Raw genomic sequence first — 22,024 nt, forward strand, 5'->3', positions numbered from 1 at the left:
ATCACATAAGCCCGGACAAGAACGGCATTACTGGCAAAATGCGTATTTGGGATACCATCGGTTAAAACTCATCGATGTTTAATGGTAGGACATTGAGGGCAGTAAGTTTGTGTGTCCGGTATACACAAGCCCTTATTACTCTGTAGCATTTATTGTAACGTTGACAAGTAAAAGACCCGATACTCGTAAACTTTAATTTCAAAAATACTTTTGAGCTTTCAAATTTTCCCAATATGCTTTCTATAACGCATTTTGTTGTTCTTTCAAATGAAACCACTCAATCGCTTGCAAATATTGTTCTGCGAATAAACGTCGCTGCCCGCAATCGTTATATAAACGTTTAGTGTAACTATGTGTCAGATACTTAATGCCGAAGCAGGCAAGTCAAAATATCCTCTGCAGTACCAAACAACGCAGCAACATACCGTCGATTTTACCAACAGTGCACATATTTGTTTATAAGACTTATTTTTATCCTATCGTGCTCGATTACATTTTATCTTTTGAATACTTTAGTTTCTTTATGTATAATACCTAAGTTAGTTTAAATGTGTGGCAACCGTGTGTTTAAAATACGGCCAAACGCAATGTGAACTTGATATTTTGTATATAGGCACACTAGCGCCGCACTACCATAAGCGGTATTCATAGCGAAATATTGTTGACAAGATATATTTTCACACAAGTTGGACGTGAGCGGATGAGCAGGCCTAATTAAACGTTGATAAACATACAATTAATAAAGCAGGTTTTCGCGCTATTTATACCACGACAAAACAATACCAAGGCAACCCAAGAGGTATCTATACTAATATTTTCTGTAAAAACATGCGGTATTATTGTTTTCTTATTGTTTCTAGTTATACAGTGTATACATGTGTTTCGTTTTAAACGTTTACGAGCGTATTTATCATTCTACGTATAACTTACATTCTTTGATAATTAATCTAGAAACGTCTTTTTTATCTGGTCTATCTGTATTTGTGAAACCCTCTTATCCACCTGTTAACTAAACCGCCTTTTGACGAGTGTTCACTATTGACAAAACTTTGCATATTACATTGTTTTATTTTCTCAAGTAAAAATTCAAGAGTAACTACCTTTCAATCTACACGGTCAGAAAACGTATGAAAAGCAAAGAAGGTGTTTATGGGGTTAAAGGAAGACAAGTAACTTGTGGCCAATTGCAGTAACGGCAGTAAGCGGCATTAAGGCTCCCATCAGTTGGAACGCAACGTCTTTTAGATACACGGGTGGGACAGTTAGGACAATAAGCTCCTCCATTTGCATCTGGCACACATCGCATTGTAATCTCCTTGTAACATGCGTTGAATCTTTGACACGGGCCTTCCGTTTCCTGGCATGTCCCACAACTAACGGCGCACGATTCTGTGGAAATCAAAGACGCTGCGCTACATGGTGCGGCTCCAGGTGGTGATGTACATGTTCTTGTCCGTGTTTTCTCTCCAACGCCACATGCAACACTACAGTCTCCAAAGTCACTCCAAGCAGAATAGGTTGGGCATGCAATTTGGTTGCAAGGTCGTGATTGAGAAGCTCCACCTTGAGCGTCATCTGGACAGGTGCTACCTTCAGGTAAGCAAGGTCGGGTTCTGGTTTGTGTTCCACCTCCACAAGTAAGAGAGCAACTACCAAACCCTCCCCAGTTTCCAAACTGAGGACAAGCATCTACATTGCATCGGTGAGTTTCTTCAGCCACTCCTTGTACGCAAGTGTCGTTGTGTCTGTAGGTCACACATGGTCTGCTTCTCTTCCGTGTCCCACCACCACAACTGGCAGTGCACGCGCTGTATTCTCCCCACTCAGCCTGATAAGCGGCAACTCCTGAAGCCGACCTTAAGATGCTTGACCTGGGGGTGTAGCAATAGTTTCGTTGACAGCATCCGGCAATGCTTCCTTTTAAAAAGCCCTGATAACTTTGGTACGGGCACTGTGGTGTAGTTCCAGGGAAAAACGAAGGTGGAAGGCCGCTAGTCAAACCACCCAAACCAGCAAGGTTTTGGAAGATATTCCTCTTTCTCCGCTTGCCCACATTGAGTGAAAATGGTGCGATGTTTGGAGATTGTACATTGTTCAGACAAGCTCCGCTTGGATTCATGTGTTGCTTGTAGTTATCGGCTCTTATTTGGTTATTCAACACACCACGCCAGAAAGGTATTTGTTGGTGAATAGGTAAAGTTAATGCAATCTGGTAAAGCTGTTGCTTCAGCGTGTTCGTAGTAATTGATGGGTCAACCACACAACCAGCTTGCCTGCATTGATGATAACCGTCCAAGTGTTCTTGTGGTGTTGTTGGATTGTAGTTAAGACACATCGGTTGACCGAAGTAGTTGTAACCAGTTTGGGCATTATTACGAGCTGCGTCTTCTCCAGATCTTACTTGGACTCTTGTGAGCTGACCAGGTCGGTAACACACTCCATTGATTGGACAACCGTCGATCAGGTAGCAATCGTTGTTTGTCATACCTAATTAAAACTTGTTAGATTAGTATTTTTATAAACCTACAATTGAAAAAAATATAGGCATGTCAACATAATGGTAATGTGTTTTACGCTGCACACAAGGTATTAAATCTAACAAAGTTTAGCCGCAAAAAGGTACATATATAGAAAACTCTATCCCAACAGGATAAATAAGTTACATTAATTTAATTTTCGTTTTGTATACCTGGCCAAGAAGCTGCAACCTGAGGGTGAACTCCCATGTACTTCAGAACGTTGATTTGATAGCAGCCGGGTGATGGAGCGTATATTTCGTTTCGATTTTCGTTAAGAAAACATTGAGTGTAAATGCCATTCCACTGTCGTCCACTCTATGAGTTAGTTGAATGAGGTAAGCAAAATAACTAATGAAAATCGCCGAGCAGTCGCCATGGTGGTTAAAGAACGCTAGCATTGTCGTAACCGAACTAAAATAATAGTGGTATGGGTGCATGACACGTTTCGTAAAGAAAAAAAAAAACAATAATCCACAAAGTTGTTCTTTCTCCACCACGCGAGTATAAATATGTTTTACTAATTGTTTAATGATTTGCCCAAGTCAAAAATGACCGCTTGCAGCTAAAAGAGGAAAGATCATTATATACAATACGTTTTGCAACTTACCGTTTGAACGTAGTTGCCAACCAATTGATGAAACTTCTTGTTTCTGACTGCAAGATGGCATACAGGTACACCGGGCATAATGGTATTGCCATAACGTTGTCGTAGATTAAGAAGACCCATGTCGAAATAACACCCAGGGACGTTGAGACAAGCGTTTCTATTTCTTTCAAGGCATGGATTGCTTGTGGAGCATGGTATTCTGTCGAATGTACATATATAGTAAACCAAATGACTGATATATTGATATTTTGTGAGTTGGGGATATTTTGTGAGTATATGATAAACTATCTTAACCAGCGCGGTAGCACAGTAACAAACTTGGTAACACGTAAGCTGGCACGAGGTGTATGAAACAAAACGCCCGTGTTACAACGACTACCGCTTTCCGGCCACGCAAGGATAAAGTAAGAAGTTACATACAGTTGCATACATTATCATATTATATTTATCTCACCTTAAGCAATATGGGATATTGACTGGTGCCTCTAACAAAGGTAGAAGCAAACTTGGATATTGAGCATTAATATTGCATGTTGCCGGAAAAGAAGAAGGACAGCCAATTCCACCGATTCCGCCAATTCCACCGATTCCGCCAATCCCACCGATTCCTCCAACTCCACCCATACCGGGTAGCCCACCAACTCCACCAAGACCGCCTAGTCCACCGAGTCCGCCAAGGCCAGGCAAACCTCCAATACCCGGCGAAACTGCCGGTGGTGTACAAATTGGGAAAGACTGACTAGCGCCGGGAAAGCTACCGAGACCACCAGGTAAACTACCTAAGCCCCCGGGCAAGCCAGTATTTGGTAAACCGCCTGTACCACCTGCAAGTATTTTAACAATTAACGGTAATATTTTTAACGTAACAGAAAATTACCTAACTTATAGTTTAGTGACGTAAGATGGGATACATTAACACGAAATATTCAGCATTTCCGAGTCGTGTTTTAACAATTATCAACGCTACTAAAAAAAAGAATGCAAACATTCCCTATCTTACTTCAAGCTTCTATATGCTAGCACGTTTATGTTTTACCTATTGGGAAAAGCCTGGCGTCTCCATCACCAGTGTTTGTTGAGGTGGTTGTAGTTCCGTTGCCGAGGCTTAAGATCACTTCCAATATTCCAGTCAAGTCAGAGTATTCTTGTGCTGGTTCTGCAATTAATGTGGTTTAGGCATTAAAACAATATAATACGTCTATAATATAGTAGGGTGGGGAAAGATGGGACAGCTTTTCGTTTTATTTTTTCGTCCCATGTAATAGTAAACAAAAAACATTCAAAGAATTATAAAACCGTATCCTCACGATTCCCACATACCGTTGTTAATTGTTAAGAACTCAATCAAAATATTTAGATATTATGTACAAAGGTTGTCCCATCTTCCCCCACCCTACTATATATTATTAACTGTATTTGTCTCTTTAATTACGGCAGCAAAGATTTAGAAATAGTTTAAACGAAAAGGCAGGATATAGCGACAAAACAACAGTTCTTAAAACACTCTTAAAGTAAAAAATATTTTTGCATTTAATTGGAAGAAGATAAGCGTGGTCGCTACACCTAGCAGACAAACAAGCCATTTCTGTTTATGTTATGGGTGTTCGCAAAGTTATTTGCGGCGTACTCGGATTCTTTAAGATCGGGTGTATAATACCGCGTGCAAGCGTGCAAGCGGTTAAAAACGCCGAAGTCGGCATACTATTTCAAACTTGTTTACGTTTGTGTTCGCCGATATAAATTTATTACGAAATAATATAAAACTTACTATATTTAGCATAACATGCATTGTCGTACAACATGCAATGAACGTATAGGGTGCAATTTTCCAAGGCCACATCTTCGCTGTCGGCAGAACATGGGTCTTTTAAACAAGGAGGGCCAGGGTTCGCTGCAAAAAAACGAAATATTAAGATATGCTTTAACATATAGCAAATCATTACGAGCATTCAATTATTTTTGTTTAAATTACGAGCATTTAATTATTTTTGTTTAAACATAATACTTACATTGATTGAACATGGTAAATTGATGGACGTTGCAGTCTTGCGCACCTATAGAAAGATCTTATTAGTTTTAGAACAGCAAAATAGTTGTCTCCGCATTGATAAAACATACCTGCACACGCCACGGAAAGCACGAAAACGCAGCCTAAAAGTAGTAACCTCATTATAACCTTTTAACTCTGTAAAATTACAATACAATTCGTAAAGGTCTTTTGTAAATAAAGATGATCATACAGCCTATACTGCGCTACATCTAACAATTCATTATCGAGCAGAAATTTTCTCTTCGGGATAAGGCCCTCCAGCCCGTTCTGTTCTTCTAGCTTGCTCTCTGTCTATTCGACAGATATACTGAATCAAAAGCTGTTGCGGTCCTTTATATAGATGGGGCGGCGAACATAGTACCATACACTCGATGCCCACAGGGGTTTTCAGAAAGACAATCTTCTTAATTTCACCGAGCCCGGTAGTACAAGGCGCGTCAGTAGGTTATAGAAAATATCTCTCTTTCGGGGAATAACAAAAAAGGCGAACTACTAAGTAACGGTTGCGTTTATGCTCCCTGAAGATGTTAGATTTAAATATTCAACAGAAAACTTGAATATTCAGAAACACCAAAAATCCTCATACACCCAAACTAAAACTTATACAGTGATATGCTTTCTCTGCTTCAGGTTATGTACGTATAACATATGAATGTTTTTTTTATAGTAGGGTGAAAGATGGGGCATTTTTATTCTATTTTCTCTCCTTTGGTAGTAAACAAAGAACATTTAACGAAATATAAAACCGTATTCTCACGGCTCCCATATATCGTTGTTAATTGTTTAAAACGTGACTAGGATGTTTGGGTATTAGGAGCTAAAAGTATCCTATCTTCCGTCACAGAACTATATACATAAATTTACTGTCGGAATAGTTAGTATAGACATCTTTTTGTGGACACACGTTTAAGGGCTCACAAGTAGCTTACATTGAAAAGTAAAGGGGTAGATAGCCCTATCTACGCGGTGTGTTGTTGCACCGCCTTTTCGTGTTTTTGAGCTAGCCAATCTGTAAACATTTCATTCGCCTGACGAGTGTTTTTATTAACATAATTATTCCATATACATTGTTTATTTTCTCGAAGAAAAATACAAGAGTAACTAACTACTTTTCAACACGTGCGGTAATAAATGTTGTGAGAAGCAAAGAAGGTGTTTATGGGGTTACTGGAAGACAAGGAACTTGTGGATCCCGGCAGTATGCGCAGTAAGAGCCAAGTATACCACCATTAGTTGGAATGCAACGTCTTTTAATGATACGGTTGGGACAGTTAGGACAGTAAGCTCCCCCCTGTGCATCTGGTACGCACTGAGTTGTAATTTCCTTGTAGCATTTATTATATGATTGACATGGGCCTTCCGTTTCCTGGCATGTCCCACAACTAACGGCGCACGATTCTGTGGAAATCAAAGATTCTGCGCTACATGGTGCGGCTCCAGGTGGTGATGTACAAGTTCTTGTCCGTGTTTTCTCTCCAACGCCGCATCGAACACTGCAGTCTCCCCATGGATCCCAAGCAGAATAGGTTGGGCATGCAATTTGGTTGCAAGGCCGTGATTGAGAAGCTCCTCCTTGAGCGTCATCTTGGCAGGTGCTACCTTCAGGTAAGCAAGGTCGGGTTCGGGTTTGCGTTCCACCTCCACAATCATGAGAACAAACTCCATAATTGCCCCAGTCTCCAAACCGAGGACAGGCTTCCACATTACACCTATGAGTTTGCTGTGCCTCATGTTCACAAGTGTCGTTATTATGGTATTTCACGCATGGTCTGCTTCTCGTTCTTGTCCCGCCACCGCAGCTGACAGTACACGCGCTGTATTCTCCCCATTCACCCTGATAAGCTGCAACCCCTGAAGCCGACCTCAAGATGCTAGTTCTTGGCGTATAACAGTAATTTCTTTGACAGCAACTGGCGAAGCTTCCAGTTAAAATACCTTGGTAACTTTGGTAAGGGCACTGTGGCACAAGATTTGGAAAGCCGCTGTTGGAAGTTGACCCAGCACCTGGAAAAATAGATCGCTTCTTTCTGCCCAAGCTTAACGAGTATGGTACTGTACCAGAAGACGCTTGAGCAGTCGGACAAGCACTTGGTCGCATATATTGCCTGTAGTTGTCAGCTCTTATTTGGCCACTCAAAACACCGTTCCAAAACGGCAATTGCTGAGTAACCGGTAATGTTGTTGCAATTTGGTAAAGCTGTTGTTTAAGTACATTTGGAGTGATTAATGGGTCAACCACACAACCAGCTTGTCTGCATTGATGATAACCGTCCAAGTATTCTTGTGGTGTTGTTGGATTGTAGTTAAGACACATCGGTTGACCGAAGTAGTTGTAACCAGTTTGGACACTTTGACGAGCTGTGTCTTTTCCTGATCTTACTTGGACTCTCGTGAGCTGACCAGGTCGGTAACAATTGCCATTAACCGGACAGCCGTCCATCAGGTAGCATTCATTCACTGTAATACCTATGAAACATATATATGCATACATAAGCCATAAGCAACCTATAAGGTGTTACAATCAAACAATGTAAATGTAAGACCAAAAGCTTTGTATGGGGAAACGTACAATTGTAGAATACCATTTTAATGTTACGCAACAATGCCATTATTGCGTAACCATCGTTTTTGCAAGCATTTACTGTACTGGATTTTTACCTGGCCAGCCAGCAACTTGTGGGTTCGCGCCAATATATTGCAGTGCATTGATTTGATAGCAGCCGGGTGATGGAGAATATATTTCATTTCTGTTTTCGCTGATGAAGCATTGAGTGTAAATGCCATTCCATGGACGTCCGCTCTGTAAAAAGAAAGTGTAAACTGCTTTTGTCCGTTTAATTATAGGTATAGATTCATAGTTAGCAATATAGTACAGAAACTGAAACTGTATTCAACTTTACCGTTTGTACATAATTGTTTGCTAAGTGGTGAAACTTTCTGTTTCTGATTGCAAGATGGCATACAGGTACACCGGGCATAACGCTATTGCCATAACGTTGTCGCAGATTGGCCAAACCTATGTCAAAATAACATCCAGGTACACTTATGCAGGAGAACTTGTTCTTTTCTAAGCATGGGTTACTGGTAGAGCACGGTATTCTGCAAACAAAACGGTTGTAAGCTTATAAAAAGACATTTTAATTGAATATTTATAATACACCTACCTTAAGCAGTATGGTATATTAATTGGTGGGTCCATTAGCTGAAGTAAATTTGGTGACTGCGCGTTTAGGCCGCATGTTGTAGGAAACGAAGATGGGCACATTGTTGGGTAAAGTCCGGGTAAACCACCTGCACTACCACCTGGGAAACTGTTTGAGCCAGGATACCCCAATCCTGGGAAAATTCCAGGTGGCAACATACCACCGGGCATCACGCTTAGGCCTTGTAAACCGCTTGGTAAGCCGCCTAACCCTGGTAAACCGGATGGACCTGGGCTAGGGTTGCAGCTTGGAAACCCTGTAATAGGTGGGCTTATACCACCAGTTGGTAAGCCACCTAGACCTCCATTGGGTAAGCCACCTAGACCTCCAGTAGGTAGGCCGCCTGAAAGGTATAGGAATGAATGGTACGGCCATAGTTTTGACACGGTGAAAACATCTGGAATATTTTTTATTATACGTACCAATTGGAAAAAATCTTTCCATCGTATCATTCGTGACAGGTGAAGAGTCGTTACTTAGACTTTGTATTACTTCGAGTAAAGCGGAAAATACTGTAAACTGATCCGACGTACCTTGAATGCATATATAATATTATGCTATTAGTATCAGCAAATTAGATTTTATACACAAAACCTCACTTTGCTTGGCATAGCATTTGCCATTATATAATTTGCAATGCGCCGTTGCTGCACAGTTTGCTAAAAGAATGGCAGTGCTGTCTTCAGAACAGGGGTCTTCCACGCATGCTACGTATGGATCCGCTGCAAAAAAACAAGTATGTAAACGTGTTTAAGGGCATTGTTTTGCTTTATATTATGTCAAGCCAATACATTGTAGGCCTATGCAATTAGAAACAATTTAAAAGCTTAGGCAAGGCTCCGTTTCAATCATAAACCATCAGTGGATTTACTTTATTGCCGAATATTCATTAAGTTTATCAGAAAAAATACGTCCATTAGCAGTTACGTTACAATAAATTAAAACCCAGCAGATTGCAATATATTTATTTTTAACAGGTTCAACGAATACAAAATACTTACATGCATTGAAATGCGTAAACTGGTCCACGCTGCATGATTGTGAATCTGTAACACAATTTGTATCGGTTAAAACAATAGAGGGTTGGGGGAATACGGGACACCTTTAGCACATAATATCAAAATATTTTAATCGTGTTTTAAAGATTTAACAACGGTCTACGGGAGTCGTCAGGATACAGTTTTATATTTCTTTAAATGGTCTTTGTTTACAAATTGGGACGAGAAAAAAAAGAATGAAAAGGTGCCCCATCTCTCCCCACCCTACCATGCAATGATTAAATGCTTGTTGGTTATATTACTCTATACTTACCAGCACAATGCAGAAAGACAATAGTGAGAACCACGCTCACAAATAAGAGTTTCATTATTAAAACTTAACCTAATAAAACGAATAAAATTTATAGCATATTTAATGCAAGTAATCAACATTTTTTGCATTAACCGAAACGATTAGGCTTATTATGTTTGGCATTATAGTTTATGCTTATAACTAATTCGCCCCATTTTACCACGAAAACATATAGGCCATTTCTAGTACGAAGTTTAGTCGGCTAAGTTCCATATAGATCAACTATAATGCTTTATAATTATCCATATCTGTCTTTGCCAAAATTGTGGACGCTTATATAGATACTATAATGCAGGTTATCTGGGTGTCGTTCCCGCCCGCAGCAGCATTAATTGAATTAATCTCCATATAATTGCAAATATAACTTGCAAAATAGAACTATTATGATCAGGTCAGATAAATTAGGAGCAACTTATGTAACTGTCAATCAAATAAAACATGAAAAAACAAATTGTTGCAGTTAAACCTTTTAAAATGTATCGGCCAACAGAAAGTTAGATTTTCTACACGATAATTTTTAAGTGCGCGTGTTCTGTTAACTATAAATGTATGGCAGCCCTGAAGCCCTTAAAATTAATCATACCGAATACCAACCGCTACAATCTCTAGTTTACACCGTACGCATTATCGCTAACAATCCTTGAATTTATTAAAACCGTGCAAAAATAAACGAAAACTAACCCTCTTTATAAATGCTAAGAGGTAATGTTTTATGTTGTGTGTGGATCATAAATGAAAATATATATAGGGCAACTTCGAGACAACTAATTGCGTTAAATATTCAACTAATTGCGTTAAATATTTAAAGTCACCAAAATATCTAATAAACATGTACAAGCTAACAAGTATAAGCTACAGATCAAGTCACATCCTATTAATACGGCTGCAGTTAATGAATTTGCGACTTTTTGATTTTGGTTTTCCATGTGTTTGCATGGGATAACAGTCATACAAGTACGACTGAGCTTTACGAACCAAAGTTTTCAGACATATGTGGAAATTGTATAGTAGGGTAGGGAAAGATGCGACATCTTTTCATTCTATTTTCTCGTCCCATTTTGTAATAAACAAAGAACATTCAAAGAATTGTTAAACCGTATCCTTACGACTTCAATAGATCGTTGTTAATTGTTAAAAAAAAAACGATTAGGATATTTAGATATTATGTGCTAAAGGTGTCCCGTCTTCCCCACCCTACTATATGTTGAGATTTAAATAGTTCGTAAAATTTTACTAGTCGGAAACAAAAGTTAAAATATAAAAAGGAACCGAATATCGCAGTTGTTTCGTTTATGCCCTGGGGCCAATATGTCTGCAGTCAAGACTGATCTGAAAAGTACGTTATCATTTCACGACGTGCCTCTGACGTCAGGGGCGTAATGCGTATGAGCAGTTTGCGTATACACTACGTCACGAGGCGTTTCTCTTTACGTTTATTATTGTAATTATGCAATTACTTACAGCAGCGAAAACAGACTAGTTAAAAATACACCTGGGTTTTATCTGACAAATCTTTCAAAGACAAGAGTGACTCAAATGCTTTAGTCACGCTTTTTTAACCTTTCCTTCGCTATCTATATACGGGCATTCAAATTGGCAAGTGTATATATATATAACAGCTTTCATTTTATTGTAAAATTCGATTTCAACAGTTACCAAAAACACATAGAAAACACATTCTTCCGAGGTAACATCGTTCAGTTTCATGATGCATGCCTGAGCAGTGTCCTGGGCCATGTGCATACACACACCGCTTGCGAATTTCACGTGTGCACGACGGATAGGGCAGACATGGCCCATTTTCTCTGAGCACTACCCCGCAAAATATTTCACAGCGCCGTGTCCGCGTAAGTACAGGGCATCCGTATGCACCTTGGCTTGAACATGTTCTTGTGCTTGTAGCTATACCGTGTCCACAATGCACGTCACACTCGCTAAATTCACTCCAATCGCTAACAGTAGCGCAGTTGCCAGTTTGGCAAGGTCTTGATTGAGAAGCTCCGCCTTGAGCGTCATCTTGACAGGTGCTACCTTCAGGTAAGCAAAGACGGGTTCTGGTTTGCGTTCCACCTCCGCAAGTAACAGAACAAGAACCCCAAATATTCCAATGGCTAAATAATGGACACGAATGCGTATTACACGCTTTATGATTGTTTCTTTCGCCAGTTAAGTTGCATTGCTTGCCCCGGAACCGTACGCACCGACGTATACGGCTTTGTATTCCGCCCCCACAAGAAACAGAGCATATTCCATACTCCGACCAAGCAGACCAATAGTTCGCTATCCCAGAGTAAGATGTACGTATATGACATTTAGGGGTGTAGCAGGCATATGTCTCGCAGCAAGCTGTAAATGACCCTTTAAGAGAAACGATCCCAAAGTTGTAATTACGATACGGGCAAAGTGGTAGCGTTCGTTGATTAGCAGAGTAACCAGGTATTGAATACATAAGATACCAACTTGGTCTCAAGGATAATTTAACCTTCAAAAGTCCCAAGTCGCTGGGCCTGTTGCTTTGAACATTATACTGGTTTTGTTCTCCTAGACAGGTGCTTAATTTCCGTAACGAGCTCTTCCAGTTGTGCGCAGAAATGTTACCGCTATGTACTAAGTCCCAAAACCGTTGTTGAATATGTGGAGCAACAGATCGCACCATCATATGCATAAGATCGAACTGTACAGACTCTTCGATGTAAACTAACGAATCCACCGTACACCCTAATTGTTTACATCGGTGGTAGGCGTCAAGATTAGCCCCATGATCATAAGTTACGTCAAAGTTTGCGCATTTTGCTTGACCATAGACATCGGGAGGAAAATGAATTTTTCGCTTGAACAAGTCGTCTTGTGCAGCTATTTCAATGCTCCGCGGATTTCCTGGGTAAAAACAGCCTTCGCCTTCTAAATAGCAACCGTTAATAAGGGTACATTCGTTCGCAGTAATGCCTGCAAAATAAAGAGTATTTATATACTACGGTGGGTTAAGACGGGACACGTTTAGCACATGATATCCAAATATCATATTCGTATTTTAAACCAATAACAACAGTCTATGGGAGTCGTGAAGATACGGTTTAATAATTCTATGAATGTTCTTTGTTTACTACCAAATGGGACGAGAAATAGAATGAAAAGGTGTTCTATCTATTCCACCCTATATAGGCGCCTCGTTGTCCCGACTTGCAATATGACTATAGGCGGATAAAGCAATAGGTGTTGTTATTATAAAGCATACAGCTTAAGGTACGCTTAATTACCTGTCCAACCTAACATACGCATATTGATTCCATAATACTTCATAAAAATAAGCATGGAACATCCGATTGGTGGCGCCATGATTGAAGCGTTGTTTTGGTTTATAAAGCACCGTGTGTGAATGCTTGACCACGAGGCGTTTTTCTGGAATAACAAGTTAACTGTAATAAACTGTTTCATTGTATAAAGTTTTATGGGGTCAGATTGGTATACCGTTGGTTTAAATAAGTTCATATTTTCTGTTCGTGTTTTTAACAATTAGTAACGCAACTTAAGAATTGTGTGGACATGGTTATTGTAAAGTTAACGTTCTTTGTGTAGTGCTAAATAGGACGATAAAAGAGAATGAAAACAGGTCCCATCTTACCCAACCCTACTATAGGTATTGCTGTTTTGAAAACATAAAAATTCCAACGCTTACAGATGTAGTATAGTCTGTTGCGAGTTGCTGAAATTTCTGGTTTCTTATGACGAAGTGGCATATGGGGACAGTCGATAATACGGTGTAACCAATACTTCGTCTTAAAGTGGAAAGCTCAAGGTCAAAGTAGCAGCCGGGTTGAGAATGACAACCAAATTGATCTGATTCAAGTGATGGGTTCGCAGGATTACATGCGATTCTGCAAAAAATACAAGGCATTGCTACTCCGAAGGTACCGGTACCGTCTCTAAATTTGCCTTCGGCCAAATGATCACGTTCACAAGCGACTAAGATTTCCTATTATTTTCTTCTTATTTTGTTTATTTTCGTTTCGCAGCGATATTTAACTGCTGTTCTTGCTACTAAGTCGGATTGTTTTTGTGACTGTGACGTCATATACCGTATTATGTCGTCGGTCGACGGTGACGCGCGAGGGAGGCACGGTGTGATTGCTTCTTACGTCACGACACAATAAAAAGTACAGCGGGCGCCTATCTTTAGAATGCCGGGCGCACACGCAATGGCACAGCAGTGGGGAAGCACGCTTGTGGAGCCGATATAGGGCAAAACACAGCCATTTCTATACGACGGTAATTACCAGACAGAACATCGTCACGTACATGTAATCACTAAAAACCGCAAAACTGCCGAGTTTAAAATTCGACGCGCTTGTGATCAGATAGTAATCTTAAAATGCCGGCACGTTTAAATGATGATTAATTTGCAGCGAAGGAAATTGGCCCTTTGAAAATTTATAATTAGAAAGCACGCGGTTGCATAATTAGCAAATACGTTGGCCCAGTAAATACATCCAATATAGAAGCTTAATTAACCGTTTACCCTGTTGGTATGCGCTTGAATCTGTACAAGAAATAATCGCACACACAGTTATAGCATCATCCGCAATTACCGCATATGAGGTGAAATTAAAATGGTGTTTCTAATTCATTTCCCACGCTTTTAAACTTGTTGACATTGTGTCTAAGAAACTTAATACTAATAAAATAATAGTATTAAAATTAAGCAAATTTAACCCCCAATTTTAAACAATTTATCTATATTTTCTAGGAATCACTTTAGAAATCTTGTTCTAAAACTCGTTGTAATCAAATATTTCAAACTTAAATTCGAATTTCGTAACAAAATATCAGTGTATGAATCAGTAGTTTTTGGAAAAACGGGCTTCGTGTTTCCCGCATTTTCGATAGCGATGACGTCACAAACTGTATATGCGATTTCTTTTTTCGTGGAAACTTTTACTTCGCAAGTTAGTCATAAATACCAAAGCTTATATCTGAACTTAATATCAGAAATTCTTCGAATCGGTTTGCGTTAATGTTTTCCACTAACCGGCGTATATGGAGTTTTTGTGCTAAAGGTCATTAGGCCCTGCATATTTTTAAGTATTTGGAAAAAACACGTTTTACACATCGCTTGCAGAACACGCATTTAAAGTTATTGCTAATTATTAAAAATCCTGACGCTTTTGCATACATTGCATAAGGCATAAGCAATGTGTAAAATACTATTCAGAAAATCCCATCAGCAATAAAAGCAGATTCATTTACGTTTATATATAATACCGTATAGGGGAAAATGGGTCATTTGGCACATAATATCTAAATAACCTGATCGTGTTTTAAACAATTAACAACGGTCTAATGAAGTCGTGAAGATACGGTTTTATAATTTTTTGAATATTCTTTTTTTTACTGTCAAATTGGACGAGAAAATAAAAAGAAAAAGTTTCCCATCTTCCCACACCCTATATAGGCCGCTATACTAAACCTTAACCTAAAAAACAGCATCTCCATAAAACATGCATAGCAGGAGATTATAAAGCACAAAAATACAATCGTATGAGTATGAAAAAAATAAACGTATGAAAATACAATCGTAATTATAAAGCACAAAAATACAATCGTATGCTGGCTCTATTGCGTGAATGAAAAAATTACCTTTGGCAGTAAGGCACGTCCACTGGTGGTTCTAGTAAAGCCATGATGTTACCTAGATCGATTGCACAGTTGTGTGGAAATACAGAGCATTGTTGAGGTGGGAACAAAAATGGAAGTCCACCTAAATTTGAATACTGTGTTTACAATGTACAATGATTTCGGACTATATATAGCGGTTACACTTTACGCATATTTCTGCTTATAACCTTTCCTTGTTTTAGCCATAATTTTCTGGATTAATCATGCGTTCTTTTTTACTTGAAAACACACCAAAGAATGAAAATTAATACGAAATTACATAAAAATAATCACTTACCTAAACCTAAGTTACGATTATCGGTTTCGTGAACGATTGGTGACGTAACTAGTTGTATAGAAGTCAGATAAGCGGCAAGAAACTGATCGAATTGAGAGACTGGCTGTACAGGAACTGCAACAAACAAAGCAACATGATTAGCAGAATATAATATAATATACTGTGGAGTAAGATGGAATACCATAAGCACCAAATCTGTTTAATCGTGTTTTAAACAATTAATAATTCTCTTTTTGAGTCGCGGGGAAAGGGTTGTTTAAATCTGAAAAAAATCGTTTACTACCATATGTGACAAGAAAAGATAGTAACAATGTCCCCGTCTAACACCATTCACTATACTCAGGTTTTTTTGTGATATAGGCCATTCTGTGAGGAAATGTATGTAATGCTTTAAAAACATTGCATGGTCATTGTAATATAGTTGGGTTGAGGAAGGCGGGACACTTTTAGCACATAAAATCTAAATATTCGGATCGTGTTTTAAGCTTTAAGTTTATGTGAGTCGTGAGGATATGGTTTTATAATTCTTTGAAAGTTCTGTGTTTACTACCAAATAGGACAAGAAAACAGACTAAAAACGTGTCCCATTTTACCCCATCTTACTATATTATACTTACTATACTTAGCATAGCAGGTGCTGTTATATAACACGCAATGTGGCATGTTCCCGCACATTGACAATGCTACTTCCAGACTTGCACGGTTACACGGGTTCACAAAACAGTGCGGTGTATTCACTGCCTCGCCTATGCAAAAAGTATTATTAGACTATATAAGTTAAAAAGCTTATAAAATAGCCAACTCTTTAAATATAAACAAAATAGCAAAATTTTGTTTTTAAATCAGCCAACGTTTTTGGACATTTTGCTTAATGATACCGCTTGTATTACTTTACTTTTTTCAAATCATTTTTTTTATCAAAAGTTCACGTACTTTCGTTAAATATTCCATGTATGCTTATCTCGGTCACATTGCAAGCAATTGTAGGCGGAGTTTCGGGTATTATTAAATTGACGTCAACTCTTGGAGGAGGTGGTGGACTTGGGGCTAAAATATTTGAGTGTGTGTGGTTTTGCTCTTCCGTTACTTCCGTAATCGAATCACGCGTCTGATTACCTGGATAATTAAAGAAAACCTGTAAAGTTTATGTAATCTAAAAGACAGTCATGATATGATAAAGGTATAGTATTGTTTATAGAGTAGTAGAAATCTGTTTAGTATAGTAGGGGGGGGGGAGATGGGACACCTTTAACACGTAATAACCAAATATCCTGACCGTTTATTAAACAATTAATAACGGTCTATGAAAGTCGTAAGAATATGATTTTATAACCCTTTGACTGTTTCTGTTTACTAATAAATCAGACAAAAAATGAAATGAAAAGATTACTATTTGATGCAATTTGAATAAATGTATGAATGAATGCAACTGGTTTATGGTCGCGTGTTAGGATACAGTTTTATATTTCTTTAAATGTTCTTTGTGTAATACCAGTTGGGACAAGAAAATGGAATGAAAATGTGTCTTCCCTTATATTATTATATATTAAATGCAATATAAGCCTTACATTGGATGAATGATATATAAAACGGAGAATCTAATCTTGTAATTTGAAACATGTTTTCTTTCCAATTATCGTTAACTTTGTTCCGTCTTCGATTCCTTAAAATGCAACCAGTTAATGACATGTATAGAGCGTAGAAAAATAAAACGAACAATTCAATAAACTATAAAAAAAAATTTGCATCTGGTTCTAATATATTGTTTATGAAGTTGGACGATTCTTGTGACGAAACAATAGTCGAGAACAAGTGCTATATAAATACGTAAATAACAAAAATTTAAATCCGACATATATAGTGTTCTGCAAGGAATACATTTCGCTTAAGATGCTATCTTATTCAATTCAAATAAATAGTACTTTGAGGTAAGATGGGACACCTTTAGCACTTAATAACCAAACATCCTGTTCGTGTTTTAAACAAATAACAACGAAAAAATGGAGACGTGGGGATACAGTTTATAATTTTTTTAACGTTTTTTATTTAGTACCAAATGGAACGAAAAGTCGGAATGAAAATGTGTCCCATTTTCCCCACCCTCTTATATATGATTACTACCTGTTTTCTGCCACATAGTGAAATTTAAAAAATTTCAAAACAGATGTCAAGTTTTGATGCTCGTTGCTAGGTAACGTGACGTCATTGGTGACGCAATTGGAAAACCTAGCCAATTCTAATTCGTGCGAAGATATAGAATTCACTGATGTTTCTACTCGTTTTGGTGGTGGTGCTACAAGCAGAAACAAGTAATTTAGTAAAATCAATCTTTCTATGCTTATTAACAATATATAATAAAAACCTTATTTGTTTCTTTGACTACGGTAGCAAAGATTTAAATATATTTAAAACGAAAAGCCAAAACAACAGTTGGTAAAACATACTTAGGCCTACAGTTAAAAACATATTTACAATTGATTGGAAAAAAATAGGCTACATCTATAAGCGTGGAGAAACATTTACAGAAATATACAACAGTATAGTCTGTTTTAGTTTATAAAATACAACTTAATATATGGTAGGGTGGGGGAAGACCGGACACCTTTGGCACATATTATCCAAATAACCTGATCGTGTTTTAAACAATAAACAACGGTTTATCGGAGTCGTAAGGATACAGTTTTATAATTCTTTGAATGTTCTTTGTTTACTACCAAATGGGATGAGAAAATTAAATGAAAGAGTGCCCAATCTTCCCTCAGCATACTACTGCTACTATGTCTCTTTTTTCTGTGTTGAGTTGCCCGCGATTTTCGTGGTGCAGTTTTATGCATTAAACAGATAGAGAATTTATATGTTACCGTACCCCTCCTGTTAATGGTTGCTCTTCTGCGATAACTATAAATACATCTTCTTACAGGTTGGTAATACGGAGACCTTCGTGATAAATAAAACTCAAGGCGATTGATCCAACAACGTGTGTTTCGTGCCGGAGATAACCTTTTGGAAATACACGTATAGATTAATAGATATAGTTAGGGGAGATGGGACGCCTTTTCATTCTATTTTCTCGTCCCATTTGGTAGTAAACGAAGAACATTTAAAGAATTATAAAACCGTATTCTCACGACTCCCATAGACCGTTGTTCATTGTTTCAAACGCGATCAGAATGTTTGGATATTGTGTGCTAAAGGCGTCCAATCTTTCCCCACAGCACTTTACATTGTAGTACAAAACATTGATTAACTTTACATTGTAGTACAAAACATACGATTTTTTCCTTTTATATTTTTTCTATATTGATAATAGTCCGTCCCTAGGAACATTAACCCCATATTGAAAACAGCTTCGAGTATTCAACCGATATTGTTTGTGGTATAACGATGTGAGCGCCCTAACCACTCTACTATACAATGTTAAACAATGACATATAAATGCATTTATTACTTTAGTTAATATTATACGGTAAAATGTGAGGAATATGAAGGCTCCAGCAAAATAATAAAGATCGAATAGAAATCCAGGTCAAGTTCAGACTCATTTTTAAACGGCCAAAAGTGGAGCGAAAACACCATTAAGATGTTATTGATGACATCATTGGCTTAAGCTAATAATAAGCGAACGACACTTTAAATTGGTACTTAGCGTTACGGTTTAATCCGAATTAATTGACATGGTCGGCCGCATAGTTTGATGAAAACAAATTAAGTGATAACGATTCGAACATATTTGACAGTCTGTTATTATATGCTATTATCACGGCTTTAATCGCAGTGCTAACATGCATAGACCGAGGCCTAAATTTTATGAGTTAGTTGAAATAACTACTTGTTTTTATTCCAGGTCAGTATAATTATAATACCTTTAAAGCTGTTTTTGTGCCGCTTGAGGCTTTGAAACGCCGATTTGATTGGAATACGATAATAGTCTTATGGTGCACGGTAATAACGGTCTGATTTCCATTTTATGTCCAGCGCTTTAGCAGCGGTTAGAGCTATCGCATTGAAACCAAAGGATAAATATACAGAATTTTGATTTTCTTTGTTTGTATGCCTATTTAACCATCGTGCTCGAATCTATTGGTCATTAATTGGGTTACTTATCCAAATCAAAATAATCGACTTAAACATCGACGACTGCGTCGTTACCCCGCCATGTGGGATAAATATAGTAGGATGGGGGAAGACGGGACACCTTTTCATTTAATTTTCCCGTCTCATTTGGTAGTAAACAAAGAACATTCAAAGAATTATAAAACCGTATTCTCACGAATCCCATAGACCTTTGTTAATTGTTTAAAACACGATCACGATGTTTGGATATTGTGTGCTAAAGGTGTCCCATCTTCCCCCTACCTACTATATACATGTTTAAATATTTATGGGTTAACAGTCATACAAGTTTGTAACATTTTTAGTTTACTGCGGTAAATGGTACGAGAAAAAAGAATGAGAACATGTCCTAGCTTACCCCATATTATAACGTTTGCTGTTGCCATGTATTAGAAATATAAGTGACATTTAAAGATTATATTTATTTAAGGCTTTAAATATCGAATTGTGTGCTGACGGATATATACATTAATCGCATATACCTGCAAAATTGCTCAGCCGTGTCGTTAAACCACGTGGTATGAAGAATACTGAAATTTACGATGGAATGAACGTCAAGAACAGGAAATACTCTCTGTGTAAACATATAAAATAATATAGCGTGTTTGAGTTCTAATATCCTGTTTCTATGATTAACGTATATATAATTGTTTTTTGTAGTTAAACGTATTTTTAAATACAATGTTCACGAAACATTTAAGATTAGCGAAAAAGTAACAAAATATTACAAAGTTGGACACTTTGTATAATGAGGAAGTCATAAATAGCATAGGCTTTGTTTTGTACAAGAAAGTTAAAAAATAAAATACTTGAATTGCCTTTGCCTAATCGGCCCACGACCAAACGGCCTAGTCGAAGAGATCACGAAAGTCTCTAGCGCCACATAAAGGCTGTACACAGTATCCGGAATTCGTCCGTTTTGTCTGTTTTGTCCGGATTCGCTGCCGCATGCGGAACTCGGTAATGAGTTTGCATACGATTTCGCAAGCAAATTCGCATGCCGGATACTGTGTACAGCCACCCTAACTCGCTTAGTATAACAAAAGAATAAATGGATTCGAGAGTCTTGCATTGGAAATATGAGCTTTTATAGTGGGCAAGACTATAGCAGTGATCGCTTTTATCCAGTGGTGATCTAATGTCCAAAAACTTGGTGTTCTATCGGCATGGATATTTTAATGACATTTATTCATTTAAAACATTAACTTACATTGTAGGTAATGTTGTATATGCATTCAGACATATGGGCTCGCAATACAACAGTACTGTTGTACAAAACCGCATTCTCTTCTTTGCTGTTAAAAACGACTCGACGACAGCCTAAATAAAAATTAAACTTTAGCGCCACCTACCGGACACCTTTTCCCCGTAATTAAGTTTGTATATATGCTCAATTAAGTAACAACTAATACGATATGATTAATAGAAGCACCCATACGTTAATTTAGCATAAAGTAAATGTTAATAACCTTACCTTCACATAATGCCAAGAACGAAACAAGATAAAATACTTTTAGGACATAACTAAACATTATACAACAAATTTCCACGGTTTATAATTAATTTAACGCTATTTTAAATATAAATATTTTATGTAACTTTTTATATAGTCTCAAAAATACACATTAAAACTGAAGCAACTATACTTATAATACCCTATGGTGTAAATTTGCTACGGTTTGACTGAAACAACTGAAATTAGTGCCTCGGGGCTCATAACAGGCTACGCTAAGCTAATGTGAACGCAGACTACCCTAATGCTGTATTCTAGCAAGTTTTGATGCTTTCGCGATATTAACAAAAAAAAACAATATAAAAATCTTAAACTTATTTTCAGTAAAATTTAATTCTTTCATTCTTTGTATTAAGGCTACTTTACAGGATAACTAGAATATACGGTCACACAAAAAAAGTTTGCATCTTAAACTCTCACGACAGCAAGCCTGATTACAAGGATATGCAGTTTGCCCCAAAACGGCACTGATTACATTCTGTTTAAACGTTCTTATATAAGTACCTTGCCTAAAAGCGGAATAAATTGGGCGTACATGTAGAGCCCTGCTTGTATGATTCAGAATTGTCGATGAATAAAATCTATTTTAAACATAGTAAGGGTGTCTCGATAACCAGCCATGATTATCGTATTCGTACAACCGGTTAAATTAAGTTTTCTGTGTGTGTCACGGAAGTTAAATAGGGCTACGCAACGGTTGTACCCACGCTTATTTCTTT

The 22,024-nt window shown here is 37.8% G+C and overlaps 4 protein-coding genes across 4 annotated transcripts in view; 1 reads left to right on the forward strand and 3 right to left on the reverse strand.

Moving 5' to 3' along the window:
- LOC149734623 (7SK snRNA methylphosphate capping enzyme-like) overlaps positions 1-22,024 on the forward strand; it is a 113,952-nt gene that overhangs the window by 82,716 nt on the left and 9,212 nt on the right. The window lies entirely within an intron of this gene.
- LOC149734634 (uncharacterized) lies at positions 1,049-5,468 on the reverse strand. Its single transcript, XM_089879866.1, has 8 exons — positions 5,245-5,468; positions 5,136-5,180; positions 4,895-5,017; positions 4,163-4,282; positions 3,581-3,950; positions 3,127-3,325; positions 2,690-2,834; positions 1,049-2,487 (listed from the first exon to the last, which is right to left on the reverse strand). Exons 1-8 carry the CDS (start codon positions 5,294-5,296, stop codon positions 1,148-1,150), a joined length of 2,394 nt encoding a protein of 797 aa, XP_089735992.1. The 5' UTR covers positions 5,297-5,468; the 3' UTR covers positions 1,049-1,147.
- On the reverse strand, positions 6,205-9,831 carry LOC149734635 (uncharacterized). The gene is made up of 8 exons (XM_089879868.1): positions 9,691-9,831; positions 9,381-9,425; positions 8,979-9,101; positions 8,802-8,912; positions 8,341-8,722; positions 8,077-8,275; positions 7,835-7,976; positions 6,205-7,642 (listed from the first exon to the last, which is right to left on the reverse strand). The coding sequence occupies exons 1-8, from the start codon at positions 9,743-9,745 to the stop codon at positions 6,333-6,335; spliced, it is 2,367 nt and encodes a 788-aa protein (XP_089735994.1). The 5' UTR covers positions 9,746-9,831; the 3' UTR covers positions 6,205-6,332.
- Positions 11,333-21,938, reverse strand: LOC149734636 (uncharacterized). Its single transcript, XM_089879864.1, has 13 exons — positions 21,267-21,938; positions 21,003-21,112; positions 20,275-20,366; positions 18,546-18,679; positions 17,801-17,972; positions 17,248-17,342; positions 16,613-16,795; positions 16,297-16,425; positions 15,680-15,793; positions 15,364-15,484; positions 13,406-13,604; positions 12,987-13,128; positions 11,333-12,675 (listed from the first exon to the last, which is right to left on the reverse strand). Exons 1-13 carry the CDS (start codon positions 21,322-21,324, stop codon positions 11,375-11,377), a joined length of 2,850 nt encoding a protein of 949 aa, XP_089735990.1. The 5' UTR covers positions 21,325-21,938; the 3' UTR covers positions 11,333-11,374.

Source organism: Ciona robusta, chromosome 6, assembly GCF_009617815.1.
Source record: "Ciona robusta chromosome 6, ASM961781v2".
Lineage (NCBI taxonomy): Eukaryota > Metazoa > Chordata > Ascidiacea > Phlebobranchia > Cionidae > Ciona > Ciona robusta.